The sequence below is a fragment of the Suncus etruscus genome, chromosome 5 (genome assembly GCF_024139225.1).
Source record: "Suncus etruscus isolate mSunEtr1 chromosome 5, mSunEtr1.pri.cur, whole genome shotgun sequence".
Classification (NCBI taxonomy): domain Eukaryota; kingdom Metazoa; phylum Chordata; class Mammalia; order Eulipotyphla; family Soricidae; genus Suncus; species Suncus etruscus.
The window spans coordinates 117,150,609-117,172,866 of NC_064852.1; the positions used below are offsets into that span (position 1 = coordinate 117,150,609).

Below are 22,258 nucleotides of genomic sequence, written 5' to 3' on the forward strand. Positions count from 1 at the left end.
ATAAAGAGGCTAGTTGTAACACATATAACTAGAAGATAAATATTCAGAATGTAAGAACTTCCATTAGTCAATAGGAAATGGGAAGAAGGGAAAGAGGTAGAAATAAAAAAACCAAAACAAAATTAATCAGATACAAATAGAAATTTCCTGAAAGAGAAACACAGATGGCAAATAAACCTTGAAAGAGTATTCATTATTAAATAGGAAGATACAATTTAAGTTATTACATTATATCAATACCATGTTCTGGGTCTAAAGCTAAAGTTAAGCATCTGGTGTGTGACTGTTCAATGGGCTAAGAACATATTTTGCACACAGGTGTTCTGGGCCCCATTATCAGCACTACATGGTCCCAAGAGTACTGAAGTAGGGTAACTCCTAAATGCTGCCAGTTGAGGCTCCAAAACAAGAATAAATTACAAGACACACACACATACACACACACACACACACACACACACACACACACGAAATAAAAGCTATGGGACTGGAGAGATAGCATGGAGGTAGACAGAGGTTGATGGTTCAAATCCTGGCATCCCATATGGTCCCCTGAGCCTGCCAGGAGCGATTTCTGAGCATAGAGCCAGGAGTAACCCCTGAGTGAGGCCAGGTATGACCCCCCAAAAAATAAAAAAATAAAAATAAATAAATAAAAGCGAATATATCTGTTGTTATCAGATTTGGATAAAGAACATTCCTAGCACATAAAATATCATATTCACTTTGGATAACTGAAGCTGAATATTCACACAATACAGCCAATCTACATCTAAGACCACTAGAGAAATGCTGAAATATACTAGGAAAACATCAGCTAAAAGCTATATCAAATGTTCGTCAACAGGACAGAAAAGATAGTTGCATACATCAACACAAATGAATCTTAGGACTTAGCAAATAAAAAAATGCAAGTCACATAAGCAGAAAACATAAGCAGAAAATGTACAGCATTGAGACTGGGGTGTGGTTCAGAAGTGAAGCGCCTGCCATGTTAAGTGTGAGAAGGCCCTGGCTTCAACCATCAGCATACCAGATAACAAACAAAAATCATACAAACATATATACATACAAATATATAGTTTTATGGGCTCTTTGTATTGTTTTGAGGCAACAACTGAGATACAAGTTACTCCTGGCTCTGCACTCAGGAATTACATATATAATTTTGTAAAAAGTCAAAAGCAGGTAAAACCACAAGAATCATTCTGAAATACACAAAAATGTCAGTAAGTTGTTTTTAAAAGGGGAAGGGAAGGACAAGGAAAACTGCAAAGAGGAGAGAAGCCCACCAGTGTGGGGAGCTGGGGGCCACTTGATAGCAATTATATGTGTGTGTTACCCGGGGCAGGGGGTGAGCCGATGGAATCTACATTATTATGCTTCAATCTTTAACAGAGTTATATCCTTTGTACCCCTGATCCCATGTGGGACAAAATACGTTATTGTTATGGGGTGATCACCCAGGGTCTTTTAAGGTATTCGGTAGCATCCTTGGCCTCCATACCCACATCATGTCAGGGGTGCTGTTTACCTCCCTGCAACAGTAAAAACTGTGCCCAGACATTGCCATATGTCTCCTGGGGGTCAGTGAGTTGGGGCAGAGGCGATTAAAATTGAACCTGGTTGAGAATAAGTGATGCAAACACACATCACCTATATTTTTCCCTTCTGACTACTGTAAATGTTCCATAAGAGCAAAGTTGAAGGGTGCTGAGCAGAAAACCCTAGTTCCCGAATCCAGCACTACATCGAAAAGATTATAAACCATGACCAAGTGGGTTTCATCCCAGGGATGCAAGGCTGGTTCAACATATGCAAATCAATCAACATCATACACCACATCAATAATAAAAAAGACAAAAACCACATGAGCATATCAATCGATGCAGAGAAGGCATTTGACAAAATCCAACACCCATTCATGTTGAAAACACTAAGCAAAATAGGTCTGGAAGGAACCTTTCTCAAGATAGTTACAGCTATCTATGAAAAGCCCACAGCTAACATTATTCTTAATGGTGAAAAACTGAAAGCATTCCCACTAAGGTCAGGAACTAGGCAAGGATATCCACTCTCTCCACTCTTATTCAACATAGTCTTAGAAGTCCTAGCAATAGCAATCAGACAAGAGAAGGGAATCAAAGGAATTCAAATAGGGAAAGAGGAATTAAAACTATCTCTTTTTGCAGATGGCATGATGATATATATGGAAAACCCTAAAGTAAAACTCCTAGAAACAATAAACCAATACAGCAAAGTGGCTGATTACAAAGTCAATACACAAAAGACAGTAGCGTTTCTCTATACAAATAACGAAGTAGAAGAGAGAGAGATTAAGAATACAGCTCTAGGGCCCGGAGAGATAGCACAGCAGCGTTTGCCTTGCAAGCAGCCGATCCAGGACCAAAGGTGGTTGGTTCGAATCCCGGTGTCCCATATGGTCCCCCGTGCCTGCCAGGAGCTATTTCTGAGCAGACAGCCAGGAGTAACCCCTGAGCACCGCCGGGTGTGGCCCAAAAACCAAAAAAAAAAAAAAAAAAGAATACAGCTCTATTTAAAATAGTATCAAAAAACATTAAGTACCTAGGAATCAACCTTACAAGGGAAGTGAAGGACTTATACCTGGCAAACTTCAAAACACTTCAGAAAGAAATTGAAGAGGATCTTGGGAAATGGAAGAACATCCCATGCTCATGGGTAGGTAGAATCAACATAGTCAAAATGACCATCCTACCCAAACTCCTATATAAATTTAACACAATCCCCATCCAAATTCAGACATCATTCTTTAAAGACTTAGAACAATCAATCATAAAATTTATCTGGAACCACAAAAGACCCAGGATAGCCAAACACATACTATAAAACAGGAAGCTGGGTGGATTCTCCTTACCTAACCTGAAGCTATACTATAAAGCCATAGTGATCAAAACAGCATGGTACTAGTACAAAGACAGAGCCTCAGACCAGTAGGTTTGAACAGAATTTCCAGACACAAGCTCCCAGATATACAGTCAACTAATATTTGACAAAAGAGCCAAGAACTTGACATGGGACAAAGAAAGTCTTTTCAACAAATGGTGTTGGTACAACTAAAAAACCACATGCAAGAAATTCAAAATTGGCCCATACCTCACTCCTTATACAAAAATCAACTGAAAATGGATCAAAGACCTCGAAATTAGACCCGAATCTATAAAGTTTATAGAGAAAAAAATAGGTAGAACACTCGAAGACCTACATATCAAAAAGGAGCACCAATGGCAAGAACTTTAGCATCAAACATAAACAAATGGGACTACATCAAACTAAAAAGCTTCTGCATGGCAAAAGAAACCCTACTTAACACAAGAAGACAGTTAACTGACTGAGAAAAAGTCTTTTCACCCATCATATCAGATAAAGGGCTGATATCCAGAATATACAAAACACTCAGAAAGCTGAGCCCCCCAAAACCAAATAAAGCCATAAAAAATGGGAAGATGAAATGAATAGACACTTCTCTGAGGAAGACAGAAAGATGGCCATGAAAACATGCTCACCTTCACTCATCATTAGGGAAATCCAAATAAAGACAACAATGAGGGTACCACCTTACACCAGTGAGGATGGCTCACATCAAAAATAATAGGAACAATCTATGTTGACGGGGATGCGGCATGAAAGGCACTCTCATCCACTGCTGGTGGGAATGCCCCCTATTCCAACACCTATGGAGAACAGTCTGGAGAGTGCTCAAAGAATTCAGAATTGAGCTACCATTTGACCCAGCAATTGCTCTCCTAGGTATCTACCCCCAAGATGGAAGGACATTCATTCCAAAGTATGTGTGCACCCCACTATTTATCGCAGCACTCAATATAATAGCCAAGTCTTGGAACCAACCTTGATGTCCAACAACAGATGAATGGATCATTAAGATGTGGTATCTATACACAATGGAATACTACATGGCAGTCAGAAATGATACAATTACAGACTTTGCAGCAATGTGAATGGACCTAGAACATATTATGTTAAATGAAGTAAGCCAGAAGATGAAAGATAAACACAGAATGATAGCACTATTCTGAAGCACCTAGAACATACACCTTATATACAACTAATACTCAACAATCAAATAACAGGGTTTAACAGGGTAGAAACCCCAAACACTGTAACAGTCAACATATAACGAAGAGCAGTGCCCAAAACACATGAAAGAGGAACAACACAAACTCTTGACTACACACTATACCACAAAAAAACCAGCAACAGCAGAAACAGCAGCATAGAAAGACCAGGTAAGTAATCAGCCTTCTACTACAAAGGCCCATAATAAGACTTTGGGGATCTTATACAGGATTACAGGTAAAGGATACCATGGGAAACCGCTGACTCCAACGGAAGCGTTCCATAAAAATATGCTTTAATGCCTTAATCTTTCTATACTTAAAATAACCTCAGCTTTTCTGTCTACAGGCGTTCTTGGATACAAAGGGTGGACAAACTAAGATTGCATCTCGGGGCTCAATCACACGAGATAGCATACCCAGCTTGCACTACGAGAATGTCCCAATAAAACTCTTTAACATACCCTTTATCCCTAGGTAATACTTTCATTTAGGACTTGAAGCAAGTGACCATCCTGACCACCAAAGCAGCAACTGTGATCTATAGACTTATACTACAGGCCCTACTCATCGAACACAAACAAACTAGCATTCCCTCACCCTTTTCTCTACTCTTCTCACTACTGTTATTTTTTCTTTTTCTTTTTTTCTTTTTTCTTTTTCTCTCCTTTTCTTTTTAATTTATTTTCTTTTTTCTTTCCTGCCCCTTCCATATACTTTCCCCTTTCACCCCTTTGAAAATCTGATTATCCCTTCACCCACAATCCCATCCAGATTCCTCACATTAAAACTCTTTACCCTCAGTTCCTATTCCATTAGGCATCAAGAATGACCTCCTACCCCAGCAAACCAGTACCCAGCACCCAAGGGAAGAGACAACCAGTCAAACCCACACCTTGCCCCCTACAAGAAAAGGCAACCAACTCCCCTGCTGACTCATGCTGCGTGGTCCTCTTTACCAACCCTTCCTAACGTGGACTGTTACTTGAAACCGGACTTAGCTCTACAAGTATCCCCCAATGCATGAATTCTTCCCAAGTCCTCCCTGCCACAAATCTTTTGCCAATCTCAAGAAGGTCAGGTTGGGAGATAAAAAGGCACCCAGGCACCCGGGAACCCACACACCACAAGAAAATCTCAAAAGACAATGGGGAAACCTATACTACCATCATAAGTATAAGACCTGTATTACATTACTTCTTTACCTGCTTTTCCCCAAATGCAAGATACTTTCTTGCATCATTTAATTTTTACTTCATTTCTTAAAAATCTTTTTTCTTGTCATATATATATATATATATATGTGAGCACATATTTTTTTATTTCTATTTTTATCTTTTTTTTTTTTTTTTTTTTTTTTTTTTTTTTTTTTTTTTGATTTTTGGGTCACACCCGGCGGTGCTCAGGGGTTACTCCTGGCTGTCTGCTCAGAAATCGCTCCTGGCAGGCACAGGGGACCATATGGGACACCGGGATTCGAACCAACCACCTTTGGTCCTGGATCGGCTGCTTGCAAGGCAAACACCGCTGTGCTATCTCTCCGGGCCCCTATTTTTATCTTTTTTGGGTGGGTGACCTGTTTTTGTTTTCTTCTCTCTCCACCCTCAAATGCACTGGCAATATAATGTAGCGCCATTTCTCCCTGCAAAGGCACACTAAAAAAAGGAGAAATCTTATGTATAAAAATGAGCTCTTGGGCCCAGAGAGATAGCACAGGGGCATTTGCCTTGCAAGCAGCCGATCCAGGACCAAAAGGTGGTTGGTTCGAATCCCGGTGTCCCATATGGTCCCCCGTGCCTGCCAGGAGCTATTTCTGAGCAGACAGCCAGGAGTAACCCTGAGCACTGCCAGGTGTGGCCCAAAAACCAAAAAAAAAAAAAAAAAAATGAGCTCTTATTTATTAGGGATAAGAATTCATACTTGTTTACAATACAGGGGTATCTCCCACCTTAAAATATGTCACGTGGACCCAACTTAGACCCCAGGTGATTAGACACCAACCATCCAGCCTTGAACCCTAGACCACAGACATAGAAACAACACACTTCTTCACAACAGCCACAGGAAACAAATCCAAATGTCCCAACCGGGACATCCTTAATAGTGGTCAGACACCAACAAGTGCCAGCCCTAATATGATACCCTGACAACGAGGAAAATGGGAACAACTTGACCTAAGAGCAAGTTATCCTACCTCACCAGCTAACGATAAGACAAAATCAGAAGACTATCCAAATACCAAGATTGCGATTTACAGATGGCTGACACAACCATGGCCAGACTGTATGTATCCTGGGACCAATAAAAAAATCCCTAGTCTAGGGTGTGAGCTACGACCTGCATAACAACTATGATCCCTAGTTCCAGAGGTCTGTCTGAGACTATTGCAATGGAAGGGGACCTCTGGAAACAACAGAAGACGCTATCCCAGGCCCCTTCCTAGTATCAGCACAAAGACCAGGACCACCAACCACAGAAGATGGATTAAAATGACACTGAGGAAACAGAACTTCTAGATCCACAAAGAAAGACATAATTATAAGTTCAACTCCTTGACTCGTGCAGATACAGAGACCTCTAGATACAGAGGTCTGATGTTATCACCCAGAACGGAGCAGAAGTCTTCCATACACCACAAAAGCACCAAATGAACCTAAAAGGAGTCTATAGTTAATCCCATGACAATATACTTCAAGGGTGGAGAAACCCTGTATCTCTTAGGCAAAGGAAATTCCTTTTCAAATGACCCCAATATTTACTGTGCATCTGCAGGAGGGGAAAAAAAAAGCACAAAACAATTTTTATTATTATTTACTTATCTATTTTTTTGTTGATTTCATTGTTGTGGTTTGGCTATTGAAGTGGATGTCTCCACTTATACTTATTTATTTATTTTCTTCTTTTCTTTTTTATGTGCTCTGCCACATTTTTTTATCTCAATACCATGGCTTTTATATGGTGCTTACCCTTTTGTTTTGTTTTGTTTTGTTTTGTTTGTTTGTTTTTGAAATGCTCACTGGATATTTTATTTGACAGTCTTTATGTACTGTTGTGGTGTTTCACCTTCTTTTTCCCCTTTGTCTCTCAAACCAAGGATGAAAGCCTCTAGAAGGACTCCGCCCATTTCCGGAATATCTGATTTTTTTTTCCCTTTTTTTCTCCAGGTTATTACTTTTCTCTTCTTCAAACAAAACTACATAACTTGAACTATCTAGTCCCGCTCCAATTGGGGGGGGGGGGGAAGGGAGGTACCAAGACCAAATAGGTATAAGACCACTAAATAGTAAGCTAGGCACAGAGGGGCCCACTTATTCTAGTAGCCCCGGGGGTAAGGAAAGAGGATATGGGAAGAAGTACGGGAATGGAGGTGGAGGGAGGACAATTCAGTGATGGGAATACCCCTAATTTTATGTTAATATGTACCTAAAATATTATTGTCAACGATATGTAAGCCACTATGATTAAAATAAAAATTAGGGGCTGGAGAGATAGCATGGAGGTAAGACATTTGCCTTTCATGCAGGAGGTCATCGGTTCAAATCCCAGCGTCCCATATGGTCCCCCGTGCCTGCCAGGAGCAATTTCTGAGCCTGGAGCCAGGAATAACCCCTGAGCACTGCCGGGTGTGACCCAAAAACCACAAAAAAAAAAATAAATAAAAATTATATTTAATTTTAAAAAAAAGAGAAAACCCTAGTTCCATGTGTGAGGCACGAAGAAGACATGGTTGGGGATCAAGGAAGCCATGAGGGCCTTTTTTTGTTTTTTCTTTTTGGGGGGCCACACCCGTTTGATGCTCAGTGGTTACTCCTGGCTAAGCGCTCAGAAATTGCCCCTGGCTTGGGGGGACCACATGGAATGCTGGGGGATAGAACTGTGGTCCCTCCTTGGCTAGCACTTGCAAGGCAGAGACAACTTACCTCTAGCGCATGAGGGCCTTTTTTAGTGAAAGGAAGAGCTGACAGCTGTAGAAGGGCTGATTTAGTCAAGTGTTCTAGAAATAATGTTGGGAATTGAGAAATCACTGGCTCTGGAGACAATGAATTCTGCTCATTTGGGGGGCCTAACTCTTACCACATGTCCAGTTCAGAGGAATATTCAGTGGCTCCCAGCAAGGCATCAGGAGGACGGTACCAGAGGGTCACAACTTCTGAGGAATAAGTCTGGCTGGGAACAGACTTTGCTCGAGCAAGACCTTTTTGAAGGGGAAAGGGGAAAAGCAGAGAGAACTCATTGTTCTAGAATTTCCTGGAGAGCCCCATCAAACCACAGATAGAACTCAATATCCTAGAATTTCCCAGAGAACCCCAGCAATCCATAGAGAGTTCTATTGAGGAAAGTAGAACTAGCTGAGTTATCTACTATTTTTAAAATAATACACAAACTTTGGGGTGTTTTTATTTATTTTGTTGTTGTTGTTTGTTTAGGGAGAACACTCAGTGATGCTCAGGGATTACTCCTGACTCTGCACTCAGGAATTATTACTGGCAGGAATCAGGGGAGCCATATTGGGAGCCAGGGATTGACAGGGGAGTCAACCATGTACAAGGCTAACACTCTACCTGCTGTACTATGGCTTCAGCATCCATTTAGGATGTTTTTAATAACGCTTCCCTTCCTTTAAAATCTTGTGATTTTCTCAAGTGAAATGTTCAAAAATTGTGTTAGAAACAGTGTAGCTAGGGCCCGGAGAGATAGCACAGCGGCGTTTGCCTTGCAAGCAGCCGATCCAGGACCAAAGGTGGTTGGTTCGAATCCCGGTGTCCCATATGGTCCCCCGTGCCTGCCAGGAGCTATTTCTGAGCAGACAGCCAGGAGTAACCGCTGAGCACCGCCAGGTGTGGCCCAAAACAAACAAACAAACAAAAAACAACAAAAAAGAAACAGTGTAGCTGAGTAACTATTGCCCTACCAAGATGGTATGAGCAGAAGTGAGATGTGAACGTCTAGATGGTACCTTTAAGAAAGGACTATAAATTCTTCCTTTTCCTGTCTTCTAGAAGATGAGGAGGTTATCCAATTTTAAAATCTTAGGGAAATATATTTATATTAGGGAAATAATAATTAATAATAAATAAATAATTAGGGAAAACTTGAGGAATTGTGGGGCACATAAGAGGAACATAGTGAAGACACCATGGGTTGCTACATATGTAGCTTAGTAACAGAGCACTTGTCTTACATGTGTGAGGCCCTAAGTTCAAGCCCAGTAAAACACACAGATGAAGGCGCATATGCACACATTCAAGACATAAAGGGGTGACAATATAAATTTGGAATGCTTTAAGCTGTTAAGCATGAGAAAGTTCAATTTCTAGTATACCTTTTATAACATATAAATATATATATATATAATATATACCTTTTGTAACATTGAAATTCTGTAGCATCAACAAAACTCCAACTAATACTGTTGTTCTTCATTTTTTTCAGTCTAGAAACCTATTCAGTATTTATTGAAGGGCAACTGATCATTAAAACCAGATTGTAGAACTTTAGATCATTAATTTTCACTGCTTCTCTGCAAAATCAAGATATGTTTTGCCACTCAGCTACTTTTCTCATAGAAATGCATAATCTTGGGCTGGCGAGGTGGCACTAGAGGTGTCTGCCTTGCAATTGCTAGCCAAGGAAGGACCATGGTTCGATCCCTCGGTGTCCCGTATGGTCCCCCCAAGCCAGGGACAATTTCTTTTTATTTCTTTTTTTCTTTTTTTTTCCTCCCTCCCTCCCCCCCAATGCCAAGGGGGGCAATTTCTGAGCACTTAGCCAAGAGTAACCCCTGAGCATCAAACGGGTGTATCCCGAACAACCAAAAGAAAAAAAAAAAAAAAGAAATTCATAATCTATAACTGGAAAAAAAATCAACAAATAATTTACAGTTGCTGTAAATTGATATATGATGTTTGTTAAATACTTAAATATTACTATCTCAGATAAAAGTCACTATCGCAGAATAAAGGGTGACAATTATAATATCTCTGCTTGATATCCAGAGTGTTTTCTTGGTTCACAAAGAACCAGTACTTCAAGCAATATTAATTTTATTTTAAATTAATTTTATGGAGGAAGTCATTGCAGATACAATTTTAAGTAAAAAAAGAGTATCATGTGGTCCTTATAATGCAGACAGTATTATGGGGATGCAAAAATCACCACACAAACTTATGTGCCTATGTGGAATTAAAAGTGCTAAAATGGAAATATAAAGTGATCCTTGGGAAATCAGCATCACAACGAATAGAAAGCACAGGTGTGACTCTCAACTATTCAGTCACACTAATCTTGATACATTAATGAGAAGAAGGCATCCTAAACCACTGTCCTAGTAAGAGCCTACCCTATAACATGGGATTTGCCTCTTTATCTGGCCAATCTATGATAATTTGCATGCCTTTTGATAAATTTGTATATTCACTTAGATTTAGGCAAATTGACCAAGTACAGTTTACAGTTCACATTAGAAATCTCTCGACAGGCCCGGAGAGATAGCACAGCGGTGTTTGCCTTGCAAGCAGCCGATCCAGGACCAAAAGTGGTTGGTTCGAATCCTGGTGTCCCATATGGTCCCCCGTGCCTGTCAGGAGCTATTTCTGAGCAGACAGCCAAGAGTAACCCCTGGGCACCACAGGGTGTGGCCCAAAAACCAAAAATAAATAAATAAATAAATAAATAAATAAATAAATAAATAAATAAATAAATAAATAAATAAATAAATAAAAAGAAATCTCTCGACATCAAAATGACAGTGGTAATGAGACTATGGCTCAGACATAGAGAACTTGCCTTGTATGGTTGAGGTCCTGGGGTCAGTTCCCAGAACCACCAAAATATTATTTTAATAAAATAAAAATAAAACAGCAATGGGACCATAGGGATGACCATATTTTAGGATCTGATTAAACTCAAGTGTGGTGGAATCCTGAGAAGTTTCTGGTCCCCGCCCCCTTGCATCACACTTCCTAGATGGCAGTTTATATCCTCAAAATCTTTATGCTCCCTGTGGGCCTCTACTTTTCAAAGACCAGGGCTACTCAATGCTTTAAACATGTGTGCACAAAAGCATTATTGTTCACAACCCAGAAGGAGTCTCAAGGGGCAACTTACCAAAATCAGCCAGCTTGAGCTCTCCCAGGTGACTGATGAGTAAGTTCTGAGGTTTCAGGTCCCTATGCAAAACGTGCCGATGGTGGATGTAGGCCAAGCCCCGCAAGAGTTGGAACATGAAAAGCTAAAAGAAACCAACACCTGATCTAAGCAGATTGGAACCACAATGTGTGGCTTTCTCCTCAAAATCAAAAACACTTCTCTCAAAGAATATAGTAAAGTGCCTCTTGAGGGACAAAATAAAAAGTTGTTTTTTGTTTTTGTTTTTATTTTAAAGAGGAAGAAGGTCTGGACAAGGAAAGTTAAGGAAGCAGACCAGGTCCTAAATAGGGGGAGTCTGGCATCTTGTTTTCTAAAATCTGAAGTATTATACTTCCTTCAAAATCTAAAGTATAACTTTGAAGCTTTCTTTGAAATACTATTTATTGATAGAGATGAGAGAGATTTAAAATATTTCCCTTACCAATAAACATGGTCTATAAAATCAAAGCTACCCTGGAAATGCTATCCTAAGGCTTCTAAATGCTTCTGTTTCCCCAGCACTCTAGTGGGAAGCCCTTTTCAAAATATCAACAAAAGCTGATCAGTCTGGGGAGTAGGTCCTTAGATGGTGTTAGAAAATAAAGGATCTATTCTCTTTTCAAACTTTTTAAAGTCTTAAAGTTAAAAAATAAACAAAAAAAATATATATATATTTAGAGAGAGATTAGGAGAGGATGGAATATCAACATGCATCTATCAAAAAAAATCAAAACAATAAGAAATAAGTAGTAGAAGAAAGAAGAGGAAGAGGGAGAAACAATAGAAAAAGTACATGTGAGTCCAAATTTTAAGATGTTGCTTGTGGTTATGAGACACAAAATTCAAATACATTATTAGGTTTCCACTGTACAGATACTTGAGGAAAAAAGGAGATTGCTTAGAATTCAGAGTGACTTGTACTATTTTCCAGTGCCACTGGCAATTAAGAATTCAACCACCACCATTACTGCTTAACAACACCTAGGTCAACTGAGAATGTGTTCTGGTAGGTTAGGAAAGACCAAGCCAGGGACTGGAGCACAGTGGGTAGGGCATTTACCTTGCACACAGCCAACCTGGGTTCGATTCCTGGCATCCCATACGGTCCCCCATGCCTGCCAAGAGTGATTCTGAGTGCAGAGCACAGAGTAACCCCTGAGCACAGCCCGTGTGGCCCAAACACAAAACAAAACAAAAGATCGAGCCAGCCCTGGCATTTTCAGACTTGGTACACAGGCTAGATATAAGAAATAAGAAATGTTCTTATTTTTCTGGGGCCAGAGCAATAGATTATACAGCAGGTAGGGCATTTGCCTTGCACACAGCCAACTCAAGTCCATCTCAGGCATCCCATATCCCTGAGCACTGCCAGAAATGACCCCTTAGTGCAAAAGCAGGAGTAGCCCCTGAGCACCATAGGTGTGTGTGTGTGTGTGTGTGTGTGTGTGTGTGTGTGTGTGTGTGTGTGTGTGTGTGTTTTCTTGCTTGCTTGTTTTGGAGTCACACTCAGCAGTGTCCTGTATGAAGTCAGGACTCAAGCACAGAACTACAATATTCCAAATATGCTCTCTGGACCTTTGAGTTATATCACTGGCCCCTAATATTTAGAGGAGCCTCCTCAGTGGTACTCAGGAATTCCGAGCCCAGCTGGCAATTCTCAGCCAACCAGGCTGATAGTTCAATGCAAGGGTCTGAGTTTGAGCTGTTGTATGGGTTCTGTGATGTCAGGGTTACCTGGGTCACACCTGGTGCTTGGGGATTATGGAGACTGTATCAAGTAATATTTGGGGGAACCTTGTGATGTCGAGTCAAATCCAGTACTATTTACTGCTTTCCACCTCACCCCAACTTTTTTTTCTTTGTTTATTTTAGGACCACACCCAGCACTCTCAAGTTGTTTCCCTGGCTCTTTATTTAGAAATTACTCCTGGCAGCACTCAAGGAACCATATACGATGCCAGGGATCAAACCCAGGTTGGCTGCATGCAAGGCAAGCAACCTACCCGCTATGCTATCGCTCCAGCCCCCCAAATTTGTTTTTCAATGTGATGGCACAGAGGAAAAGAGGAGATGAAGACAGAAGTTAAAAAGGAAAGTAAAAATCTCATTTTCTCCAGGCCTACATCTTTTGCAGCCTCCAAACAGCCTTGGGAGGAAGAGATGCTGATTAAAAACTTAGGGCACAAGAAAATGTTAATAACATGTCTAGGATTCAAACTTTTTTCCTCCTAGAATTCAAATTTTGACCTGCCTAGCTGCTATACCACTCTGAGAAAGAAAAGAAAAGTCAAAAAATGAAAACCTGGTAGGAAAGATAGTGTCTGAATCAGAGCCAGAAACTCGTAGGGGACAGCAGTGATGATTTTCCTGTCCCCAGGAGAGACTCTTCTCATTAATTAGTCATCCCTGCCTCCTCCTCCAATCCCTTTCTTCCTGGTCCCACAGATGTCTCCAAGCATTTGGGAAGGGTAAGACAGATGTACTGAGGCACTGTCTCTCAACCACACTCCTCAAAGGTGACTCAGCCTGCCACCCACTCCTTCCCAAATCCCTGGCAGCAGCTTGGATTCTTTCAACATCATTGAAGCTACATGGGACCAAAACTGATGATGTGCTAAGCTAGAGATTTCCCCTTCCCTGGGGGTTTGTTCTGATTCCAACATAAGGCTCTTGGGAATAAAATGATTCCACTGGTCTAGTGCCATTTGGAGTAGGCATTCTTCAAAAAAGACAAGCAAATCTGATTGCCAATGTATGCAGGGAAACCGGAATCTTTTCACTCATCCTGGGACTTTTTCGTGAAAAGTCAGCAATGCATGATACTACTAAGTCTCATTCATTCCCATCCTGTCTCCCATGAGCTCTGCTCAAAACAGAAGCCTTCTTCCCTGATCCTTTTCTTCCTGTAACTCATCTCGAAGGCTCTGTGTTCCCCTCTAACTCGATCCATTATTCTTCCCAGCCCCAGAACTTTCCTTATGACTCAATTCTGGTTTCAGAACTCACATGAATTTCCTTCGAGTTTTTTTTTTCTCGAAGGAGATATTCAATTTACTCTTCTTAACACATTTCTAATTAAAAAGTAGAATTTGGTTCTTCTACAACTTATTCAGACCTTTGAATCACTACAAGGTGTAATTATCTGCTTCTTCAGTCCCCAGTGACACTTCCAGCCTGTCCTTTGGACTATCATTCCATTCAGCCAGATCTTCCTCTACCTCTCATTTCACTGCCATCATGTAGTTCCCAATAACTAGCCATCCATTCTTTAAAGTTTGGACACCAGGATCAAAGGTGGTGCCTCATTAACCCAGTACAAATAAAGAGAGATGAACAGCAGTGAACCTCAAGTCCAATAATATTCTCCAATTCACTTTCACACCTCATGTTATGGTCATAGGCCAGGTTTTCCAATCACATGCAAATACTGGTCATTGTGAATGTGAAATTTATCTGCCTTAAAAAGGGCTACTGACAGACTTTTCTGAAGATTATATGCAAGAAGATATGGACTGAGAGAGTTACACCACCCAGAAAGAAGCTAATCATGGCTTCATGTCAACAAAGCATCTTGCTTTTTTTTGTTTGTTTGTGTCGGGACCACACATTGGTCAAATAATCAAGGAGTTATGGTCAGTACAGTGCTACCTAGTGGTGGTAGTGATCATGGGTTCAGTCCTGGTGAAGCTCAGGAGATCAGGTGGTACCGGGCTCCTACAGTTAAGCATAAACTTCAGCTTTTTAAGCCATCACCCTAGTCTACAACTTGCCTTTTGTTTGTTTGTTTTTGGTTTTGTTTTTTTGAGCCACACTTGGTGATACACAGATGACTCTGGTCACTGCTCTCAGGGCTCACTCCTAGTGGTACTCAGGAGAACATATGGGGTGCTAGGGATTGAACCCAGGTAAACCACGTGCAAGGCAAGCACCTTATCTTCTGAACTTTTCTTTCTCTGACCCTGACCCTTGCCTTTTTAACTTCTCTCTAGAACATCTAGACGCTTGTGCACATCAGTGATGTTCCTTTTCTTCATTAGTGTCATGACCTTCGCTTTGTCTGTCTCAGAGTTCTCCTGCTGTGGGTAAGCCAGAAGAGAACCCTTCCATAACATACTCACCCTGACATTGTGAGGATGAAGTCCTCCTGGGTGTTGAGACATGTACTGGGCCAGGTCTGTGTGCTGGACAAAAATGAGAAAGGGGGATGTCAGTGGGACTCAGACTGTGTCCTAAAGTAGATCTTAGACTTTGCTATTAAATGTATTACTAAGTTTAGAATTTTTTTAATTAGGTACAAAACATATATAACCAGATTTTCTGAGTTGAGGTTAAACACAGTATCTTTCTAACTGGCTGCTCTTAGAAAGACTGTTCTTGACACAATGAGAAAGTCACCTTGTTTTTGGGTTTGTTGTTGTTATTGTTGTTGTGGGGCTAGACCCAGCAGTACTCAAGGCTTACTCCTTGCTCTGTGCTCATGGATCACTCCTAGCAGGGCTCAGGGGACCATTTATTGTGCTGGGGACTGAAACCGGGTCAGTCTCATGCAAGGCAAAAGCCCTCCCCACTGTACTATGGCTGCAGAACTGAGAAGTCAATTTGCAATTACTCCACAACATGACATTCACCCACTCTTGTTCTGGGATGTAGGTCAAGAACACATACATGACTTGTGTTTCTGTTTCTTCCTTTTCCTATTATTTTTTTGTTTTTGTTTTTTGGGTCACACCCAGCAGCGCTCAGGGGTTACTCCTGGCTCTATGCTCAGAAATTGCTCTTGGCAGGCACTGTGAACTATATTGGATGCCGGAATTCGAACCACTGTCCTTCTACATGCAAGGCAAACACCCTACCTCCATGCTATCTCTCCGGCCCCCGTGTTTCCTTTATTTTATTCTGCTTCAGGTTTCTACGTGACATCCAGCTGTGCTTCAGGCTTACTCCTGGCTCTGTGCTCATCAGTCATTCCTGGAGGCCACATGCTTTAATTTCTGTACTTAGCTCTCATCCCCTTTCTGCTTGTTTTAATGTTTTTATAGAAAAAATGTTATTAATTAGTAAACCTAATGACACATTTTTAAGATCTTGTGAGCGGCATATTTTGTGTCAATGAAAAAATTAATTGTGTTCTACTCAGCGAGTGATTAAAAATAGATTAAAATAGGCGTGAACATTTGATTCAGGCAGCAAACTCAGGAGTACTTATTTCTTTTTTTTTTTTTTTGGTTTTTGGGCCACACCCTGTGACGCTCAGGGGTTACTCCTGGCTATGCACTCAGAAGTTGCTCCTGGCTTGGGGGACCATATGGGACGCCGGGGAATCGAACCGCGGTCCGTCCTAGGCTAGCGCAGGCAAGGCAGGCACCTTACCTCCAGCGCCACCGCCCGGCCCCCAGAGTACTTATTTCTTATTCCTGGTGAGGGAGCAGGACTAGAAAATATAAGCCGGCCAAGATGCAAGAAGAGAGAGTGGGTGTGAGGACAATAGGCTCAACTAATCACAATAATGACAATTTCCATGGCGCTTTCCCTGCTGCAATGAAAGTTTTATCAGGCCATAAAATATTAACAGATCCCTCATGCAAGCACCAGGACTTCCTTGCGTGCTTTGTGGAACACAGGGGGCGACTCACCATGTACTCAAACACAAACGTGAGGGTCGCAGTGGTGTGGATGATGTCATGCAGAAGCACAATGTTGGCATGTTTCATGCCCTTCAGGAGGGAAGCTGGAAGATCAAAGAACATGTCCCGTCAGTCGTCGATAATAAGTGCCCTTTCATGTTTACATTTGTATTTGGTGGGGCCATCCCTGTCAGTTCTCAGCGAACATGGCATAGCTAGGATTGGGTCAGGGACCATATGGTTCCTGAGGTAGAAGTAGGGGTTCCTGCATGCAAATCCTGTTCTCCAGTCCTTTGTGCAACTTCTTGATTCAGGTACAGACTTCCCTCCCCGCCACCCCCTCAAAGCCAGGGCCTCATACGTGCGAGGCAATTGCTCTACCACTGAGCTATATGCCAGTCTGAAAGTATTTGTCATGAAGATATCACGCAGAACTTTTTCTTAAACAGTTGAAATCAAGTATTATTGTTTATTTTACTAATGGAAAAAAAAAACGCCCTCTGATTGTGAAATCATAATTACAAGGAGCCTTCATTATATTTGTTAAGTGGTGAGTCATGGTATTAACAGAACTTATTTTTCTTACAGGCTAGTTTAAAAAAATATGTTTCCATTTACCCAATCAATTTCATCAAGCACTCAAAGCACTTTGCAAAAGCTTTCCTTGGGGAATCTTATCTCTACTCAGAGCAGAGAGAGGGGCTTGGACAGAGCAGGCCCCTTGGAAGAGCAGGAAATGGAGTGTTCTGCCTTCTAAAGCAAAAAACTCTGCAACCTGAGATCATGATCCAAAATTCAGTGTCCTCCAGGTTACCTCAGGATCCCCAGATGTGACTGGTAAAAGGCAGGGATAGAGTATTGAATGAATAACTGGAACATAGCAAAAGGTGGAGGAGGTTTTCTTGAAAGGCAGAGTCACCAACTTTTGTGGAAGGAATTCAAAAGCAATCCTGAGAGGGGTGGGGAAGTGAGGGGAAGGGAAAGGAGAGGAGAGAACAGGAGGGGAGGGGAGGAGAGTGGAGAAAGAAGAGGAGGAAGGAAAAGAGAGATGAAAGAGGAGGGGAAGAAAGGAGAGGAGAGCAAGTTAGGGGAGGAGAGGAGAGGGAAGGTGAATGAAGGGGAAGGGAGAGGGGAGGAGAAGCTAACTGAACAAGCTCCAAGGAGCTGGGGTAGGAAGGTAAGTCTCTGGCATTTTAATAACAGCTTATAAATAAATAAATAAAGCCTATAAAGGGGAGATATTACCACAAGAAGTCAGTAAGTGGCTATAAGGAAGTTTCAAAGTTTATCTCTAGAGACCCCAAAGATAGAAAGATCCCCAGCTTCAAGAGGGTAGAAACCAGGAACAACTAGGAGATATGCGTTAGCTTGGGGCATTCATACAGCTAGAAACAGCATCCTTGGGACTTCATGGAAAATAAAAGTGAAGACAAACCACACCAATAAATCCACACGGTGTGTTGACACATCATGACTCTTTGTACCAGCTCTCACCCAGAATTTCATAACCAACTCAAGGACACTCTTCCAAATTTCCTCCTCAGGTAGCAATTCTCCCTTGCAGAGAAAACAGCTCTGTTTTTCTCTGGGCACCCACAACCTCCTCCTCAGCCCAAGTGACTCTTAGGTGATTGATTTCTCCCTTCTAAGATTGGGCGAAGAACCAGGTGAGTGGGTCAGTGGGGCAAACAGCACCTACTTCCACTGTGGTTAGTACAAGAACAGGCACAAAACCAGCCCTAGAAAAAGTTTATTTTGCTAGTGGGATCTGGAAGAAGTGCTTTCTACAAAGAGTGTGGAAGAGGGAGATAGAAAAGGGAAATTATGTTCACTACTGATGGAAATATGAGTTGGGGGCAAACATTTTGGAATATTCTTTATTTAGCTCTCATTAGAAGCTAAAAAATAGACTACGGGGATCGCCCAAAGGGCTTTGTACTTTCTTTGCATGCCAGAGACCCATAGTCAATCCTCAGCACTACTGGGTGGGCCTCTTACAGCATCACTAGATATGACCCAAGACCTTAAAAAAGAAAAAAGAAAAATCTAAAGGTCGAAGCCATATGGTTCTGTAATCCCCTGTTGAAGTGTTTATTTGAGGAATACAAAAAGTTTCACACAAAAGTTACATCTACCTCAAAATTTATTGTAGGAAAAACTAACACATGGGAGCAACTGTAGTGTCCATTAACAGATAATTAGATAAAGAATATGTGATACATTTCTACAATGGAATAATATATACGTATAGATCATTTGCAACAAAGAAGTATCTGAGGGAATTATTCTAAGCAAAATTAGTCAAAAGGAAAAAGACAAGTATGGGTGAGTTTACTTATGTGTAAAATATAAAATTGATGAATTAGGACTTGTTCTAGAATATACTTGGGAATAAAACTAAGGAAGAGAGAAATTGCATTGGGAGGTAAGAGGGTTGACTGGATTTCTGATGACCTTCATACTCTGTGCCCAGGGCGTCAGATCTGGGAACCAGTGAAAGCTCTTCTTGACTCACACTAGCTCAAAGCCAGGAAACTCTTACCAAACAAAGAAGTTCCATCTGCCTGTAAATCCTCCTTTTCTGTAACAACTCAAGCTCTATCTTTGACTTTTTGTCCCTAGATTTTTTGGAGCTAAACTCATTACTTCACCTTTACAAGTTCATTGTTTTGGAGCTAGGCCAGACAGTTTCACAGGCACTAGTTAGTGTTCTCAGTCCCAGACTGAGATTATGTGGGAAGAGAAAAGATAACCTTCCCTCTCTAAAAAGAAAAATAAAGATTTGGAATTATAGTGCAGTAGGTAGGGAGCTTGCCTTGTACACAGCTGACCTGAATTAGCTCCCTGGCATCCCATATGGTCCCCTGAGTGCAGAGCCAGGAATAAGCCCTGAGCATCACCAGCTGTGGCCCCAAAAGATTAAATAATAAAATTAAAATAATTAATTAAGAGCTGAATCAATAGTGCAACAGGTAGGGCGCTTGACTTGCATCTGACTGACCCTTGACTTGCATGTGACTAACCCAGGTTCAATCCCCGGCACCCCCAAGCACCATCAGGAGTAATTCCTGAATGCAGAGCCAGGAGTAACCCCTGATAATCACTATGTAGGTGCCCCCAAAACAAAAATGTAAAGAAAATAAAAGACAAAGAATTAGGAAGATTTTTATTTAATTTATTGGAGAGGGGGCTTAAAGACCACACCTAGCAGTGATCAGAAGCTATCCGTAGTTTATTCTCAGGGGTCACTGCTAGCCGTGTTAAGAGTTCACTGCAAACAATGAAAGTCCCTGTGCTCTCTCCATCCCTAACTTGCCCGGCAATTCTTACACCATTACAGCACTGACTGCAATGCCCAATCAAGAGTTTGTACTTGGCTGACAACTATCATGACAATGGTAGTGAGTGAGAGAAATAGAATGTTTGTCTCAAATACAGGTAGGTGGTGAGGGAGGAGGGAGTTGGGAGGCATTGGTGGTGGGAATGTTGCACTGGTGAAGGGGGGTGTTTTTTTTTTTTTTATGACTGAAACCCAGCTACAAACATATTTATTATCATGGAGCCTAAATAAAAACATTAATTAAAAAAATAAGTTTGTACTTGATATCTCTTAGAGTGTATCTTTACAGTAAACTCACTGTAGAGCCAGAAACCCTAAGATGCATATCCTGTAGCTTTCGCTGTTTATCCCAAGATGCTAAGGAAAGAACATCAATCAATCTTCATCTCAATCAATTGATCGAGAGAGAGAGAGAGAGAGAGAGAGAGAGAGAGAGAGAGAGAGAGAGAGAGAGAGAGAGAGAGAGAGAGAATACACCTCTTCTCTGACTTAGCAGAGTTAGCCTGAAGCTAGAGTCCTCTATGCTGTATGCTGGGCCTTTGGCAAATATTTGCACAGCACCACAGAGTTTAACAAAAGTATGATCAGCTTTCTGGACTCCCACCCAGATTAGCATAAACATAAACACATAAACACTTTGGTTTTATTTGTTTTGTTTTCTTTGCTTTGGTTTTGGGGCCACATCCAGTGGTGCTCAGGAGTTCCTCCTGGCTCTACGCTTAGAAATTGTTTCTGGAAGGTTCAGAGGACCATGTGGAATGCCAGGAATCGAATCCTGGTTCATCCAGGTCAGTCGCATACAAAGCAAACGCATGCCTCTGTACTATTGCTCCAGCCCCTTCACTTTGGTTTATATTGTGTCTTAGGTGCCCATGTGCAGTTCTGTTCTTGTGTTTGACTTGCAACCCTAATTTACTGTGTAAAAATGATTATGTTATTTCTTTAGCTTTGTTTGTTTGAGACAAATAGAGAATGTTTGTTAATTATGTCAAAGCATAATATTGTGAATTTTTGTTAATGTATTATATAAACTATATTTTTCATTTGCCAAAAATGACAGCTTGTATAATACTTTTGGATATTTCTGCTCTGTAACGTCCTTAGAGCTGACAGTCTGTTAGGTTGTTTTTTTCTTTCTTCATGCTAAAGTGTCAATTGGTGTTTTTGTGAACTGATCAGAAATTCACAGGTCTTAAATGTTTTGGGGAACTGTAATTGGACACTACTCTTTGTCTAGCAAATAAAAGATGTTAATATATTCCTGGACACATGCAAGGCAAACACCCTACAGCTGTGCTATTGCTCCGGCCCCTAATCTTAAATTTTATGTAGCTTCACTTATTATTTCAATTCTGAAAGCATAATTGTTTTTAATCTTTGCATTCTGGGCTAAAAAGATAAAGAAAAACTGCTCTTGGGCAGGAGCAGTAGCGCCAATGATAGGGTGTTTGCCTTGCTCATGCTAACCTAGGACGGACTGAGGTTCCGTTCCCCCCCACCCCCATCCCATATGGTCCCCCAAGCCAGGAGAGATTTCTGAGCGCATAGCCAGGAGTAGCCCCTGAGCGTCACCAGGTGTGTGGTCTACTTCTATTCAGGCAAAACAAATTTACTTCATATGGTTTGTTACAACACAAAGGCAAATGGAATTATCAAAACTTAGATCAAGGAGGGTCAGTTTGAAATGATTGTTACATCTTGTTATGGTGTTACTACAATCAATGTCTAAGAATTTACTGGGCTGTGTGTGATCAGTGCTCGTTGAACCTTCTGTGTTATTGTTTAGGCTCACTGAGATTGGTAGAGTTCCATGGAATTTTCCATCAGATTTCCTGTCACACTAATAGAAAATACTAATACTGCTATAATGTGTTGAGGTTCAGGATTTACAAATCTAAAACAAATTTGGTGGTTTAGAAGTTTGATACTGTAAAGTTATGGAGCTGGGCCATATCTGTCAGAGGGTATAGGGGATGCTAATGGACTACTGTAGTTCATGCAGAAAAGGGGAATCTGGCCTTTACTCCCCACCCCACTTTCCTGAGAAAGCC

The 22,258-nt window shown here is 41.1% G+C and overlaps 1 protein-coding gene across 1 annotated transcript in view; it reads right to left on the reverse strand.

Moving 5' to 3' along the window:
* CDK15 (cyclin dependent kinase 15) overlaps window positions 1-22,258 on the reverse strand; it is a 117,512-nt gene that overhangs the window by 74,376 nt on the left and 20,878 nt on the right. Inside the window, exons 5-8 of the mRNA XM_049773341.1 lie at window positions 16,877-16,971; window positions 15,362-15,424; window positions 11,223-11,346; window positions 8,190-8,310 (exon numbers count right to left, since the gene is read on the reverse strand). Of these exons, the coding sequence (XP_049629298.1) occupies window positions 8,190-8,310; window positions 11,223-11,346; window positions 15,362-15,424; window positions 16,877-16,971 (403 nt within the window). The remainder of the gene's footprint in view (window positions 1-8,189; window positions 8,311-11,222; window positions 11,347-15,361; window positions 15,425-16,876; window positions 16,972-22,258) is intronic.